Source organism: Schistocerca nitens, chromosome 1 (genome assembly GCF_023898315.1).
Source record: "Schistocerca nitens isolate TAMUIC-IGC-003100 chromosome 1, iqSchNite1.1, whole genome shotgun sequence".
Lineage (NCBI taxonomy): Eukaryota > Metazoa > Arthropoda > Insecta > Orthoptera > Acrididae > Schistocerca > Schistocerca nitens.
This window is the reverse complement of record NC_064614.1, coordinates 1,231,409,482-1,231,427,088: the sequence shown is the minus strand read 5'-3', so window position 1 is coordinate 1,231,427,088 and position 17,607 is coordinate 1,231,409,482. Positions and strand designations below refer to the sequence as shown.

The 17,607-nt window shown below is 50.3% G+C and overlaps 1 protein-coding gene across 1 annotated transcript in view; it reads left to right on the top strand.

The window, feature by feature from the left end:
* Nucleotides 1-16,710, top strand: part of LOC126233746 (uncharacterized) — a 126,818-nt gene extending 110,108 nt beyond the window's left edge. Inside the window, exons 2-5 of the mRNA XM_049942882.1 lie at nt 3,187-3,519; nt 8,723-9,055; nt 14,259-14,776; nt 16,624-16,710. Of these exons, the coding sequence (XP_049798839.1) occupies nt 3,187-3,519; nt 8,723-9,055; nt 14,259-14,776; nt 16,624-16,710 (1,271 nt within the window). The remainder of the gene's footprint in view (nt 1-3,186; nt 3,520-8,722; nt 9,056-14,258; nt 14,777-16,623) is intronic.
* Nucleotides 16,711-17,607: the final 897 nt, after the last annotated feature.

The window sequence follows — 17,607 nt, the reverse complement described above, 5'->3', positions numbered from 1 at the left end:
TTCATGTTCTTCAAAGCCAGCCCGCCCAGAAGGTCGCGTTTAAAGACTCTTCCACGGTTCGTGTGGGTAATAAACTTGTTCGCAATAAGCCACGCACCCAGCCCTCTGCTATGCGACCCAAGCGTAATTCAAACGCTGTAAAAAGCAATGTACAGACTGCAAGTGAAGCGGGAGTTGTTGTTCCACCCGCCCAACCCACGAGTTGTCGTAAGCAGCGAACACGCGCTAAACGCGCTGATTTTGTGTCTTCCGCCTCCGCTGCACCGATCCAGAGACAGTGTAATAAACTATTTGTGAAGCTATGCATCCAGGATAAGACCTTCAATTTTCAATTAGACACTGGTGCGTCTGTGACTCTCATAAATAGTGCTACGTACGCGGCTATCGGCCGCCCTAAACTTTCAGCGGCAAAACATTCTTTGGCTACTTATAGCGGAGAACAAATTCCTGTGTTAGGTGTATGTAGCGTGCCAGCCACATTCCGGGGCAACACAAAAACAGTTTCATTCACAGTGCTCCGCGCTACAGACAGTGTAAACATTTTCGGATTAGACTGTTTTGACTTGTTTGGCCTGTCTATCCAAGACAATGTGTTGCAACTTAATTCTGTTGTTGTTCCTCAAGACAGCATAACCGATTTGTGTAAACGATACAGTGACATATTTAAAGACGAACTCGGTTGTGCTGCGAACTTTGCCGCTCATATTACGTTAAAAGATAATGCTCAGCCTCGATTTTTTCGTGCTCGTCCAGTGCCTCACGCCCTCCGGGCACCTGTAGAAGATGAACTTCGTCGTTGGCAAAACGACGGTGTTATTCAACCAGTTTCAGCGAGCCAGTGGGCTTCTCCCTTAGTTATTATAAAGAAACCGTCTGGCAAGTTACGTTTGTGTGCTGATTTTAAGTCGACAGTTAATCCTCAGACTGTCATTGATTCTTTTCCTTTGCCTAGACCGGACGAGCTGATGGATAAGTTAGGGGACGCTCGTTTCTTTTCCAAAATTGATCTCCGTGAAGCATATTTGCAATTGCCCCTCGACGAGCAATCACAACAGTATTTTGTCATAAACACGTCGTTGGGGTTGTTCCGTTTTCTGCGTTTGCCTTTTGGTTGTGCGTCAGCTCCAGCTGTTTTTCAGCGTTTTTTGTCACAACTTCTGGCTAATGTGCCATCGTGTTGCAACTATTTAGACGATATTGTTGTGTCCGGTTGGACGCCTGCTGAACATTTCCATAATGTGGAGTGTTTGTTTACAGTGTTGTCTCAGGCAGGCCTACGTTGCAACATCGATAAATGTTCATTTTTCCTTACGGAGATGGAGTATCTGGGGCATGTTATTAATGCTCAAGGCATTCATCCCTCCCAGTCACATTTAGCAGCTATTCGTGATTTGCCCGCCCCTCGCAATCTGCATGAATTGCAAGCAGTTCTTGGCAAATTGACATATTACATTAGGTTTATACCTAATGCATCACAGATTGCTGCACCGTTGCATCGTCTCCGCCGTAAGAATGTTCCGTTTGTGCGGTCAGCTGATTGCCAATCAGCCTTTCAGCAGCTTAAAGAGGCTTTATTGAATGATCGTTGTCTGGTTCATTACGACCCTAACAAGCCTCTGGTATTAGCTTGTGATGCTTCTTCTTTCGGTCTCGGTGCTGTGTTGTCTCACCGAGTCGGTAACACCGAACGTCCTATTGCGTTCGCATCTAAATTGTTAAACAAAGCTCAGTGTAATTATAGCCAATTGGACAAGGAAGCGTTGGCTATTGTGTTCGGTGTCACAAAATTCCATCACTACCTCTATGGTAGACCATTCTATTTAGTCACAGATCACAAGCCCCTGACGTCGCTGTTTCATCCGTCTAAACCAGTTCCTCAGCGGACAGCTCAGAGACTACAACGTTGGGCTCTTTTGTTATCACAATACCAGTATGAGATACTGTATCGCCCTACAGCTCAGCATGCAAACGCTGACGCGCTTTCTAGATTGCCGATTGCTGCGGATGATGTCTTCGATTCCTCTGACGACTCTTGCCATCAGATTGACGCCGATGAGCATCAATCCCTCCGGGATTTTCCGATTGATTATCGTCAGGTGGCACGTGGGACAGCTACGGATCCTCATCTGAGTTTACTATTACGTTTTGTTCAACGTGGTTGGCCGTCCAAGGCAAAGGACATATCGGATCCTGTGGTTCGTCGCTATTATCCGCAACGTCATCTGTTGTCTGTTTCGCACGGAGTTTTGCTGTTACGCACCGAGAATGACCAGCTTCGTGTAGTGGTTCCCCAAGTGCTCCAATCCAAGGTCCTCGACTTGTTGCATCAAGGTCATTGGGGAGTGGTCCGCACCAAGCAGCTTGCCCGCCGTCATTGTACATGGATCGGCATTGATAAGCAGATTACGCAGATGTCTACAGATTGTTCGACGTGTGCCGAACACCAAGCTGCTCCGCCTCAACGCTATTTTGAGTGGGCACGCCCTGCTGGTCCCTGGCAGCGAGTACATATTGATTTCGCTGGTCCATATTGGAATTCTCGTTGGCTCATCGTGATAGATGCATTTAGTAATTTTCCGTTTGTTGTGCCCATGCAGTCTACAACGTCTGCACAAACTATACAGGCGTTGACTTCAATTTTTTGTATTGAGGGTCTTCCAGAAGTTTTAGTGTCTGAGAATGGTCCACAATTTACCTCTGCTGAATTTGAAAGTTTTTGTTCTGCCAATGGCATTCGCCATGTTCTTACTCCGCCGTTCCACCCTCAATCGAATGGTGCAGCGGAACGTTTTGTACGCACATTCAAGGATCATATGGACCGCCTTCGTGCTACGCACTCTCGTCAGCAAGCCCTCATCACGTTCCTGTCGTCGTACCGGACCACGCCACGCGACGGCCCTTCGCCTGCGGAGCTTCTCCACGGCCGTCGTCATCGCACCCTACTACGGTTGTTGCACCCCCCGGATCGACCCGCCGCTTCTGAGCATCGCACGCGTTTTCAGCGCAACGACGCCGTTTTTTTCAGAGTTTATCACGGTCGCCGTCGTTGGGAACGTGGTACCGCGATAAATGTCCAGGGTCGTGGTTTTTATACTGTTCAAGGTGCTACTGGGGTGCACAGGAGGCATCAGAACCAGTTGCGCCGCGCTGGCCGACCGGATTCTGCCGCTCGTTCTTTGTCCACAGATTTGGTCCGCGGCGGGTTCCAGCCGCGCCTTCCGACTTCGCTGCCGCCCCCAGGACAGCAGCAGCAGCCGTCGCCGCTACCACGCCGACAGCCCGTCCCGTTGATGCCTCCCGCGCAGCTTCATCCGGGAGCGCCCCAGGTGGTCGCTCCGGCGCCTGCGGTCCCTCTTCAGTCGCCACCGCCTTCGGAGCTGATGGACGTCGACCCCTCAGCCGGGTCGCCTTCCCAAGCGGTGGCTGTGCAGCCTGTCCTGCAGCCGCTTTCCTTGGGCACCCCCAAGGAGTCTGACACCGCAGCGCCTTGTCCGGCGCGCCGGCCGAAGTGGCCGTGCGGTTAAAGGCGCTGCAGCCTGGAACCGCAAGACCGCTACGGTCGCAGGTTCGAATCCTGCCTCGGGCATGGATGTTTGTGATGTCCTTAGGTTAGTTAGGTTTAACTAGTTCTAAGTTCTAGGGGACTAATGACCTCAGCAGTTGAGTCCCATAGTGCTCAGAGCCATTTGAACCATTTTTTTTGTCCGGCGCCCACTCAGCAGCCGTCGACGCAGCGTCGGGAGACGCTGCCTCTCTTCGTGGGTCCCGACGCCCCGTCGCGTCCAGTACCAGAAGCTGCGCCCGTGGTCACAGGCGTGCACCCTGATCTCGGTTTTCAGTCGGTGTTTCCCGAGGCCCCGCGCAGCCAATGCTGGGGTGCGGACTGGGGACTGCCACCGACAACAGTCTCCGCCCCGGTCTCTTCTGCTACGTCTGCGGCCAGACCCCTCCCCCGCCGTCGACGCTCGCCACGTCATTATTCAACGACGGTGCGGCGATTTGGGGGGGAGGAGTGTTATATCCTAGCCAGTAATGCCAACCGAGCCCGCTGCCAAAAAGGTTGGCAGCATCAAAGTCCGGACGCCGTCCGCATAAGCAGCGCCAGCGATACAGGAAATCGCCGCAAGTCTGCGCGCGCCACCGCTGGCTTCTGGCTTCTTAAGCGCTGGAGTCGCGAGCGCTAGGACAGTTCTGGATTCGCCGCTCAGTTGTATACTCGCCACCGAATTGTGTACCTGCTAGTCAGTTGTGTGTTCATCGCAGCAGATTTGTTGTTTGTCGTCAGCCGACGCTGACCTAGCCACTCCGACTAGAACTAGACAGATTTCTGTAGACCATGTTCACCACTGTGTTCTGTATCGTCGTTAATAAAGATAAGTACCGACTTTCATTTAATCCGAGTGTTTGGGTTTTCATCTTTCTGTTCACTGTTCCAGCGGACCGGTCGGCCCGCTATTAAAAGTGTGGCGGTGACTTCGTAGGCCGTTTCTACAGCGAAGTGTTGTCGCTACGAAGGCCGTCACAAAACTGGCGACGAGGACTTCCGAACTCGTGTGCAGGGCTGGTTCAACTTGTTTCTTGAGATAGAATTTTGGGGGCTGGTTTAATTTGTGTTCACTATGTCTGCCGAATTACAACAGTTGATCTTGTTACAGAGTCAGCAAATACAAAGTCTGGTGGAAGCAATCGCCAAACAAGCGGCTAATCCACCACCACACAAGGAACAAGCACAGGCAGCACCGCCTTTCCGTGCTTTTGAGGCATCACGAGAAGAATGGCAAGAATATTTCGCGCAGTTGCAGGCGCACATGTCAGTCTACAAAATCACAGGTAATGAGCGGCAGCTTTATTTAATTTCCACTGCAGGCGTGGAAGTCTATAGACTACTTTGTAAGTTGTTCCCGGAATCCAAGCCAGAAGCTTTAGACTATGACGTTGTTGTTACCAAGCTTGCTGAGTATTTCGAGTCGCGAGTTCATGTGGCAGCGGCCAGATTCAAGTTCTTCAGATTAAAGAAACTGCCACATCAATCTAATAAACAGTGGTTAACAGATTTAGGGGGCCTCACCCGTCAGTGCCGATTTAATTGTGTGTGTGGAGCTTCCTACAGTGATGTCATGTTACGAGACGCTATTACTCAAAACATTGCAGATTCTCGTATTCGTCCTGCTATCTTAAAGTTGCCTGACCCGTCATTAGAGACTGTGATGAACATTATTGAAGCCCAAGATACTGTGAGTTAGATCAGCCATGTATTTCTGAAATTGCCTTGCTAAGCAAGTTATGTCACGCCCGCGGCCCCACCGGCAGAGTCAGACTGTAAACACTAGCCGGCCGCGTCATGTTAAACACATTCGTCAGCCGCGTGTGCAAAATGATAGAGTTAAGTCTTGCCCTAAGTGTGTTCTTGCTCATCCTCGTGAACGTTGCCCGTTAAGAAACGCGGTTTGTCACTTTTGTCAAAGGAAAGGACACATCCAGACTGTTTGTTTGCGTAAACGCAAGAACAATTCTAGTGCTGCCCAGCCCATGGATATTCATGTTCTTCAAAGCCAGCCCGCCCAGAAGGTCGCGTTTAAAGACTCTTCCACGGTTCGTGTGGGTAATAAACTTGTTCGCAATAAGCCACGCACCCAGCCCTCTGCTATGCGACCCAAGCGTAATTCAAACGCTGTAAAAAGCAATGTACAGACTGCAAGTGAAGCGGGAGTTGTTGTTCCACCCGCCCAACCCACGAGTTGTCGTAAGCAGCGAACACGCGCTAAACGCGCTGATTTTGTGTCTTCCGCCTCCGCTGCACCGATCCAGAGACAGTGTAATAAACTATTTGTGAAGCTACGCATCCAGGATAAGACCTTCAATTTTCAATTAGACACTGGTGCGTCTGTGACTCTCATAAATAGTGCTACGTACGCGGCTATCGGCCGCCCTAAACTTTCAGCGGCAAAACATTCTTTGGCTACTTATAGCGGAGAACAAATTCCTGTGTTAGGTGTATGTAGCGTGCCAGCCACATTCCGGGGCAACACAAAAACAGTTTCATTCACAGTGCTCCGCGCTACAGACAGTGTAAACATTTTCGGATTAGACTGTTTTGACTTGTTTGGCCTGTCTATCCAAGACAATGTGTTGCAACTTAATTCTGTTGTTGTTCCTCAAGACAGCATAACCGATTTGTGTAAACGATACAGTGACATATTTAAAGACGAACTCGGTTGTGCTGCGAACTTTGCCGCTCATATTACGTTAAAAGATAATGCTCAGCCTCGATTTTTTCGTGCTCGTCCAGTGCCTCACGCCCTCCGGGCACCTGTAGAAGATGAACTTCGTCGTTGGCAAAACGACGGTGTTATTCAACCAGTTTCAGCGAGCCAGTGGGCTTCTCCCTTAGTTATTATAAAGAAACCGTCTGGCAAGTTACGTTTGTGTGCTGATTTTAAGTCGACAGTTAATCCTCAGACTGTCATTGATTCTTTTCCTTTGCCTAGACCGGACGAGCTGATGGATAAGTTAGGGGACGCTCGTTTCTTTTCCAAAATTGATCTCCGTGAAGCATATTTGCAATTGCCCCTCGACGAGCAATCACAACAGTATTTTGTCATAAACACGTCGTTGGGGTTGTTCCGTTTTCTGCGTTTGCCTTTTGGTTGTGCGTCAGCTCCAGCTGTTTTTCAGCGTTTTTTGTCACAACTTCTGGCTAATGTGCCATCGTGTTGCAACTATTTAGACGATATTGTTGTGTCCGGTTGGACGCCTGCTGAACATTTCCATAATGTGGAGTGTTTGTTTACAGTGTTGTCTCAGGCAGGCCTACGTTGCAACATCGATAAATGTTCATTTTTCCTTACGGAGATGGAGTATCTGGGGCATGTTATTAATGCTCAAGGCATTCATCCCTCCCAGTCACATTTAGCAGCTATTCGTGATTTGCCCGCCCCTCGCAATCTGCATGAATTGCAAGCAGTTCTTGGCAAATTGACATATTACATTAGGTTTATACCTAATGCATCACAGATTGCTGCACCGTTGCATCGTCTCCGCCGTAAGAATGTTCCGTTTGTGCGGTCAGCTGATTGCCAATCAGCCTTTCAGCAGCTTAAAGAGGCTTTATTGAATGATCGTTGTCTGGTTCATTACGACCCTAACAAGCCTCTGGTATTAGCTTGTGATGCTTCTTCTTTCGGTCTCGGTGCTGTGTTGTCTCACCGAGTCGGTAACACCGAACGTCCTATTGCGTTCGCATCTAAATTGTTAAACAAAGCTCAGTGTAATTATAGCCAATTGGACAAGGAAGCGTTGGCTATTGTGTTCGGTGTCACAAAATTCCATCACTACCTCTATGGTAGACCATTCTATTTAGTCACAGATCACAAGCCCCTGACGTCGCTGTTTCATCCGTCTAAACCAGTTCCTCAGCGGACAGCTCAGAGACTACAACGTTGGGCTCTTTTGTTATCACAATACCAGTATGAGATACTGTATCGCCCTACAGCTCAGCATGCAAACGCTGACGCGCTTTCTAGATTGCCGATTGCTGCGGATGATGTCTTCGATTCCTCTGACGACTCTTGCCATCAGATTGACGCCGATGAGCATCAATCCCTCCGGGATTTTCCGATTGATTATCGTCAGGTGGCACGTGGGACAGCTACGGATCCTCATCTGAGTTTACTATTACGTTTTGTTCAACGTGGTTGGCCGTCCAAGGCAAAGGACATATCGGATCCTGTGGTTCGTCGCTATTATCCGCAACGTCATCTGTTGTCTGTTTCGCACGGAGTTTTGCTGTTACGCACCGAGAATGACCAGCTTCGTGTAGTGGTTCCCCAAGTGCTCCAATCCAAGGTCCTCGACTTGTTGCATCAAGGTCATTGGGGAGTGGTCCGCACCAAGCAGCTTGCCCGCCGTCATTGTACATGGATCGGCATTGATAAGCAGATTACGCAGATGTCTACAGATTGTTCGACGTGTGCCGAACACCAAGCTGCTCCGCCTCAACGCTATTTTGAGTGGGCACGCCCTGCTGGTCCCTGGCAGCGAGTACATATTGATTTCGCTGGTCCATATTGGAATTCTCGTTGGCTCATCGTGATAGATGCATTTAGTAATTTTCCGTTTGTTGTGCCCATGCAGTCTACAACGTCTGCACAAACTATACAGGCGTTGACTTCAATTTTTTGTATTGAGGGTCTTCCAGAAGTTTTAGTGTCTGAGAATGGTCCACAATTTACCTCTGCTGAATTTGAAAGTTTTTGTTCTGCCAATGGCATTCGCCATGTTCTTACTCCGCCGTTCCACCCTCAATCGAATGGTGCAGCGGAACGTTTTGTACGCACATTCAAGGATCATATGGACCGCCTTCGTGCTACGCACTCTCGTCAGCAAGCCCTCATCACGTTCCTGTCGTCGTACCGGACCACGCCACGCGACGGCCCTTCGCCTGCGGAGCTTCTCCACGGCCGTCGTCATCGCACCCTACTACGGTTGTTGCACCCCCCGGATCGACCCGCCGCTTCTGAGCATCGCACGCGTTTTCAGCGCAACGACGCCGTTTTTTTCAGAGTTTATCACGGTCGCCGTCGTTGGGAACGTGGTACCGCGATAAATGTCCAGGGTCGTGGTTTTTATACTGTTCAAGGTGCTACTGGGGTGCACAGGAGGCATCAGAACCAGTTGCGCCGCGCTGGCCGACCGGATTCTGCCGCTCGTTCTTTGTCCACAGATTTGGTCCGCGGCGGGTTCCAGCCGCGCCTTCCGACTTCGCTGCCGCCCCCAGGACAGCAGCAGCAGCCGTCGCCGCTACCACGCCGACAGCCCGTCCCGTTGATGCCTCCCGCGCAGCTTCATCCGGGAGCGCCCCAGGTGGTCGCTCCGGCGCCTGCGGTCCCTCTTCAGTCGCCACCGCCTTCGGAGCTGATGGACGTCGACCCCTCAGCCGGGTCGCCTTCCCAAGCGGTGGCTGTGCAGCCTGTCCTGCAGCCGCTTTCCTTGGGCACCCCCAAGGAGTCTGACACCGCAGCGCCTTGTCCGGCGCGCCGGCCGAAGTGGCCGTGCGGTTAAAGGCGCTGCAGCCTGGAACCGCAAGACCGCTACGGTCGCAGGTTCGAATCCTGCCTCGGGCATGGATGTTTGTGATGTCCTTAGGTTAGTTAGGTTTAACTAGTTCTAAGTTCTAGGGGACTAATGACCTCAGCAGTTGAGTCCCATAGTGCTCAGAGCCATTTGAACCATTTTTTTTGTCCGGCGCCCACTCAGCAGCCGTCGACGCAGCGTCGGGAGACGCTGCCTCTCTTCGTGGGTCCCGACGCCCCGTCGCGTCCAGTACCAGAAGCTGCGCCCGTGGTCACAGGCGTGCACCCTGATCTCGGTTTTCAGTCGGTGTTTCCCGAGGCCCCGCGCAGCCAATGCTGGGGTGCGGACTGGGGACTGCCACCGACAACAGTCTCCGCCCCGGTCTCTTCTGCTACGTCTGCGGCCAGACCCCTCCCCCGCCGTCGACGCTCGCCACGTCATTATTCAACGACGGTGCGGCGATTTGGGGGGGAGGAGTGTTATATCCTAGCCAGTAATGCCAACCGAGCCCGCTGCCAAAAAGGTTGGCAGCATCAAAGTCCGGACGCCGTCCGCATAAGCAGCGCCAGCGATACAGGAAATCGCCGCAAGTCTGCGCGCGCCACCGCTGGCTTCTGGCTTCTTAAGCGCTGGAGTCGCGAGCGCTAGGACAGTTCTGGATTCGCCGCTCAGTTGTATACTCGCCACCGAATTGTGTACCTGCTAGTCAGTTGTGTGTTCATCGCAGCAGATTTGTTGTTTGTCGTCAGCCGACGCTGACCTAGCCACTCCGACTAGAACTAGACAGATTTCTGTAGACCATGTTCACCACTGTGTTCTGTATCGTCGTTAATAAAGATAAGTACCGACTTTCATTTAATCCGAGTGTTTGGGTTTTCATCTTTCTGTTCACTGTTCCAGCGGACCGGTCGGCCCGCTATTAAAAGTGTGGCGGTGACTTCGTAGGCCGTTTCTACAGCGAAGTGTTGTCGCTACGAAGGCCGTCACAAAACTGGCGACGAGGACTTCCGAACTCGTGTGCAGGGCTGGTTCAACTTGTTTCTTGAGATAGAATTTTGGGGGCTGGTTTAATTTGTGTTCACTATGTCTGCCGAATTACAACAGTTGATCTTGTTACAGAGTCAGCAAATACAAAGTCTGGTGGAAGCAATCGCCAAACAAGCGGCTAATCCACCACCACACAAGGAACAAGCACAGGCAGCACCGCCTTTCCGTGCTTTTGAGGCATCACGAGAAGAATGGCAAGAATATTTCGCGCAGTTGCAGGCGCACATGTCAGTCTACAAAATCACAGGTAATGAGCGGCAGCTTTATTTAATTTCCACTGCAGGCGTGGAAGTCTATAGACTACTTTGTAAGTTGTTCCCGGAATCCAAGCCAGAAGCTTTAGACTATGACGTTGTTGTTACCAAGCTTGCTGAGTATTTCGAGTCGCGAGTTCATGTGGCAGCGGCCAGATTCAAGTTCTTCAGATTAAAGAAACTGCCACATCAATCTAATAAACAGTGGTTAACAGATTTAGGGGGCCTCACCCGTCAGTGCCGATTTAATTGTGTGTGTGGAGCTTCCTACAGTGATGTCATGTTACGAGACGCTATTACTCAAAACATTGCAGATTCTCGTATTCGTCCTGCTATCTTAAAGTTGCCTGACCCGTCATTAGAGACTGTGATGAACATTATTGAAGCCCAAGATACTGTGAGTTAGATCAGCCATGTATTTCTGAAATTGCCTTGCTAAGCAAGTTATGTCACGCCCGCGGCCCCACCGGCAGAGTCAGACTGTAAACACTAGCCGGCCGCGTCATGTTAAACACATTCGTCAGCCGCGTGTGCAAAATGATAGAGTTAAGTCTTGCCCTAAGTGTGTTCTTGCTCATCCTCGTGAACGTTGCCCGTTAAGAAACGCGGTTTGTCACTTTTGTCAAAGGAAAGGACACATCCAGACTGTTTGTTTGCGTAAACGCAAGAACAATTCTAGTGCTGCCCAGCCCATGGATATTCATGTTCTTCAAAGCCAGCCCGCCCAGAAGGTCGCGTTTAAAGACTCTTCCACGGTTCGTGTGGGTAATAAACTTGTTCGCAATAAGCCACGCACCCAGCCCTCTGCTATGCGACCCAAGCGTAATTCAAACGCTGTAAAAAGCAATGTACAGACTGCAAGTGAAGCGGGAGTTGTTGTTCCACCCGCCCAACCCACGAGTTGTCGTAAGCAGCGAACACGCGCTAAACGCGCTGATTTTGTGTCTTCCGCCTCCGCTGCACCGATCCAGAGACAGTGTAATAAACTATTTGTGAAGCTACGCATCCAGGATAAGACCTTCAATTTTCAATTAGACACTGGTGCGTCTGTGACTCTCATAAATAGTGCTACGTACGCGGCTATCGGCCGCCCTAAACTTTCAGCGGCAAAACATTCTTTGGCTACTTATAGCGGAGAACAAATTCCTGTGTTAGGTGTATGTAGCGTGCCAGCCACATTCCGGGGCAACACAAAAACAGTTTCATTCACAGTGCTCCGCGCTACAGACAGTGTAAACATTTTCGGATTAGACTGTTTTGACTTGTTTGGCCTGTCTATCCAAGACAATGTGTTGCAACTTAATTCTGTTGTTGTTCCTCAAGACAGCATAACCGATTTGTGTAAACGATACAGTGACATATTTAAAGACGAACTCGGTTGTGCTGCGAACTTTGCCGCTCATATTACGTTAAAAGATAATGCTCAGCCTCGATTTTTTCGTGCTCGTCCAGTGCCTCACGCCCTCCGGGCACCTGTAGAAGATGAACTTCGTCGTTGGCAAAACGACGGTGTTATTCAACCAGTTTCAGCGAGCCAGTGGGCTTCTCCCTTAGTTATTATAAAGAAACCGTCTGGCAAGTTACGTTTGTGTGCTGATTTTAAGTCGACAGTTAATCCTCAGACTGTCATTGATTCTTTTCCTTTGCCTAGACCGGACGAGCTGATGGATAAGTTAGGGGACGCTCGTTTCTTTTCCAAAATTGATCTCCGTGAAGCATATTTGCAATTGCCCCTCGACGAGCAATCACAACAGTATTTTGTCATAAACACGTCGTTGGGGTTGTTCCGTTTTCTGCGTTTGCCTTTTGGTTGTGCGTCAGCTCCAGCTGTTTTTCAGCGTTTTTTGTCACAACTTCTGGCTAATGTGCCATCGTGTTGCAACTATTTAGACGATATTGTTGTGTCCGGTCGGACGCCTGCTGAACATTTCCATAATGTGGAGTGTTTGTTTACAGTGTTGTCTCAGGCAGGCCTACGTTGCAACATCGATAAATGTTCATTTTTCCTTACGGAGATGGAGTATCTGGGGCATGTTATTAATGCTCAAGGCATTCATCCCTCCCAGTCACATTTAGCAGCTATTCGTGATTTGCCCGCCCCTCGCAATCTGCATGAATTGCAAGCAGTTCTTGGCAAATTGACATATTACATTAGGTTTATACCTAATGCATCACAGATTGCTGCACCGTTGCATCGTCTCCGCCGTAAGAATGTTCCGTTTGTGCGGTCAGCTGATTGCCAATCAGCCTTTCAGCAGCTTAAAGAGGCTTTATTGAATGATCGTTGTCTGGTTCATTACGACCCTAACAAGCCTCTGGTATTAGCTTGTGATGCTTCTTCTTTCGGTCTCGGTGCTGTGTTGTCTCACCGAGTCGGTAACACCGAACGTCCTATTGCGTTCGCATCTAAATTGTTAAACAAAGCTCAGTGTAATTATAGCCAATTGGACAAGGAAGCGTTGGCTATTGTGTTCGGTGTCACAAAATTCCATCACTACCTCTATGGTAGACCATTCTATTTAGTCACAGATCACAAGCCCCTGACGTCGCTGTTTCATCCGTCTAAACCAGTTCCTCAGCGGACAGCTCAGAGACTACAACGTTGGGCTCTTTTGTTATCACAATACCAGTATGAGATACTGTATCGCCCTACAGCTCAGCATGCAAACGCTGACGCGCTTTCTAGATTGCCGATTGCTGCGGATGATGTCTTCGATTCCTCTGACGACTCTTGCCATCAGATTGACGCCGATGAGCATCAATCCCTCCGGGATTTTCCGATTGATTATCGTCAGGTGGCACGTGGGACAGCTACGGATCCTCATCTGAGTTTACTATTACGTTTTGTTCAACGTGGTTGGCCGTCCAAGGCAAAGGACATATCGGATCCTGTGGTTCGTCGCTATTATCCGCAACGTCATCTGTTGTCTGTTTCGCACGGAGTTTTGCTGTTACGCACCGAGAATGACCAGCTTCGTGTAGTGGTTCCCCAAGTGCTCCAATCCAAGGTCCTCGACTTGTTGCATCAAGGTCATTGGGGAGTGGTCCGCACCAAGCAGCTTGCCCGCCGTCATTGTACATGGATCGGCATTGATAAGCAGATTACGCAGATGTCTACAGATTGTTCGACGTGTGCCGAACACCAAGCTGCTCCGCCTCAACGCTATTTTGAGTGGGCACGCCCTGCTGGTCCCTGGCAGCGAGTACATATTGATTTCGCTGGTCCATATTGGAATTCTCGTTGGCTCATCGTGATAGATGCATTTAGTAATTTTCCGTTTGTTGTGCCCATGCAGTCTACAACGTCTGCACAAACTATACAGGCGTTGACTTCAATTTTTTGTATTGAGGGTCTTCCAGAAGTTTTAGTGTCTGAGAATGGTCCACAATTTACCTCTGCTGAATTTGAAAGTTTTTGTTCTGCCAATGGCATTCGCCATGTTCTTACTCCGCCGTTCCACCCTCAATCGAATGGTGCAGCGGAACGTTTTGTACGCACATTCAAGGATCATATGGACCGCCTTCGTGCTACGCACTCTCGTCAGCAAGCCCTCATCACGTTCCTGTCGTCGTACCGGACCACGCCACGCGACGGCCCTTCGCCTGCGGAGCTTCTCCACGGCCGTCGTCATCGCACCCTACTACGGTTGTTGCACCCCCCGGATCGACCCGCCGCTTCTGAGCATCGCACGCGTTTTCAGCGCAACGACGCCGTTTTTTTCAGAGTTTATCACGGTCGCCGTCGTTGGGAACGTGGTACCGCGATAAATGTCCAGGGTCGCGGTTTTTATACTGTTCAAGGTGCTACTGGGGTGCACAGGAGGCATCAGAACCAGTTGCGCCGCGCTGGCCGACCGGATTCTGCCGCTCGTTCTTTGTCCACAGATTTGGTCCGCGGCGGGTTCCAGCCGCGCCTTCCGACTTCGCTGCCGCCCCCAGGACAGCAGCAGCAGCCGTCGCCGCTACCACGCCGACAGCCCGTCCCGTTGATGCCTCCCGCGCAGCTTCATCCGGGAGCGCCCCAGGTGGTCGCTCCGGCGCCTGCGGTCCCTCTTCAGTCGCCACCGCCTTCGGAGCTGATGGACGTCGACCCCTCAGCCGGGTCGCCTTCCCAAGCGGTGGCTGTGCAGCCTGTCCTGCAGCCGCTTTCCTTGGGCACCCCCAAGGAGTCTGACACCGCAGCGCCTTGTCCGGCGCCCACTCAGCAGCCGTCGACGCAGCGTCGGGAGACGCTGCCTCTCTTCGTGGGTCCCGACGCCCCGTCGCGTCCAGTACCAGAAGCTGCGCCCGTGGTCACAGGCGTGCACCCTGATCTCGGTTTTCAGTCGGTGTTTCCCGAGGCCCCGCGCAGCCAATGCTGGGGTGCGGACCGGGGACTGCCACCGACAACAGTCTCCGCCCCGGTCTCTTCTGCTACGTCTGCGGCCAGACCCCTCCCCCGCCGTCGACGCTCGCCACGTCATTATTCAACGACGGTGCGGCGATTTGGGGGGGAGGAGTGTTATATCCTAGCCAGTAATGCCAACCGAGCCCGCTGCCAAAAAGGTTGGCAGCATCAAAGTCCGGACGCCGTCCGCATAAGCAGCGCCAGCGATACAGGAAATCGCCACAAGTCTGCGCGCGCCACCGCTGGCTTCTGGCTTCTTAAGCGCTGGAGTCGCGAGCGCTAGGACAGTTCTGGATTCGCCGCTCAGTTGTATACTCGCCACCGAATTGTGTACCTGCTAGTCAGTTGTGTGTTCATCGCAGCAGATTTGTTGTTTGTCGTCAGCCGACGCTGACCTAGCCACTCCGACTAGAACTAGACAGATTTCTGTAGACCATGTTCACCACTGTGTTCTGTATCGTCGTTAATAAAGATAAGTACCGACTTTCATTTAATCCGAGTGTTTGGGTTTTCATCTTTCTGTTCACTGTTCCAGCGGACCGGTCGGCCCGCTATTAAAAGTGTGGCGGTGACCTCATAGGCCGTTTCTACAGCGAAGTGTTGTCGCTACGAAGGCCGTCACAAAAGAAATGAAGCTGCAAGAGTTGAAAACAAAAAGGTCAAGATCCAGATGTGTGGTGTGCGTACTGTAAGACCTTCAGTACACACACCATCAGATCATTTGATTTGTCGCTCTAACGAAGTAGGCGAGTGTCAGCAATATGTCTCGTGGTCTTATCGTGGCGTGTTTATCTTCTGCCGTTAGGTCAGACGACAGAAATGCCACTTGCACGCTTAGAGTAGCAGACTGACGGTGAGCAACTTTAAACAGAATTTTATTAATTTTCACACACATTTATTAAAATAATAACAAGCATAAAAATTACTTAACTTGGTTCTGGATGCTATTTACAATTGACAATCTGAAGTTCCTTTGGTATTGGTACGTTAATCTTAGTCTCACATATATCTCTGATACTTGACATAAGTGTCTACACATTTATCTTCATGGCTATGTACAGGAATATGGTAATCTTGTTAGGTGCAGACTGAAACTTGACTATAGACTGGTACAGACTAATGCAGACTGGTACAGACCGATGCAGACTGGCTAATCGGAGGTCTGTACACTCGTTATAATACCTCGCGCATTCATGTATTACTGCGCGAGTATGATCCGCGAGGAGAAAAAGGTTCTACGTTAGCAGCAATCTCATTGGCTGCGTTACATATTAATACGTCGATCGGCGGAAGCAGAATTTGGTCCATCTCTATGGCAGCGCCATCTCGTCGTGCGGAGACGGACGAGCGCTGCGCCTGCGCTGTTGTGTCTAGTGGGGCGCGCTCTAGTGGGAAAGTTGTGTACGCGCTGACTACGCGGACTATGTGCACAACAAGATGCAATCCCAATTCGGTTTTACAGAGAGTACTCTTCTGCACTGTCCCTTTACTTAGGTTGTAGGGAGTTGACTGGTCGATGTGACGTCAGAGAGCCCTAGCCAAAACTGGAGATCCCTACCCAAAACTGGCGGCAACGACCATGAAGGGTACAAAAAACTTTTGCTGCCCAGCTTGGTGGGACTTTGTGGCCTCCTACAATTTGATATATTCGAGCGTGATGGGATGGCGAAGAGCTAGTTTTCAGTGTTGGTGCATTGGGCTCAAGAAGGAGAGTCTCCTCTAGACCTCAAGGAAGAACACGTGTTTTGACAGTATCGCCTCCTGCAGACAGTCTTGCGCAGACTTAAGAGTAGGACTTTCTCAGTGATCCTGACAGAAGTTTAGATTCTTTGTGGAATTATTCTCATCGGGTTTTATTCACAGCCATTAATCGTGAAAGAATCTAGCAGCACACAGGTCACCTGCTGCGGCATCCGACCGCTGCCTGGTGGAGGTCTACACAGTGCCTGAGATCTTGCTGGTAAAATATTTGCAGCACCAATGTAACAGGGACCAGTAACTCTTCTCCGACGCTCTCAGCAGCGTATGCTCTCGTTTAAACACTACGGTACCCACAAGTTTGCATGTGGATTTTTCCACAGAGTTTTAATTCCCGATTGACATTCTCTCGTGCAGTCGGGGTTTATCGTTATTTCTGCTTGTCCGCAGCTCGTGGTCTTGCAGTAGCGTTCTCGCTTCCCGCGCACGGGGTCCCGGGTTCGATTCCCGGCGGGTCAGGGATTTTCTCTGCCTCGAGATGACTGGGTGGTGTGTGTCTTTCATCATCATTTCATTCTCATTCACTCGCAAGTCGCTGTAGTGGCGTTAAAGAACTTGCGGAGCGGCGGCCGAATCGCCCCGCGAGGGGTCTCCCGTCCACCAATGCCATACGCTAATTATTATTATTATTATTATCATCTCTGCTGATTGACTCTCTCATAATAGATCACTGTCTTCAGTATTTCACAGTATGTGGCCCTTTAAACAACTTTCCAACTAATTCTCAACACCATTATTTTGTGCCCTTGTTCTATTAAAGCATTGGTCAGTGAATCTCATATTTACATGTTAATTAGATAATATAAATCTCTTTGTGATAATTTATTTATCATTAGGAGTCAGGTGATAGATTTCATTTCGTGGCTATTTTTTTTGTAACGATTGATTATAAAGCCTGATTAGTAACTTTATACAATTATAGTGTGTGGCCCGCATCTCGTGGTCGTGCGGTAGCGTTCTCGCTTCCCCCGCCCAGGTTCCCGGGTTCGATTCCCGGCGGGCTAACGGATTTTCTCTGCCTCGTGATGGCTGGGTGTTGTGTGCTGTCCTTAGGTTAGTTAGGTTTAAGTAGTTCTAAGTTCTAGGGGA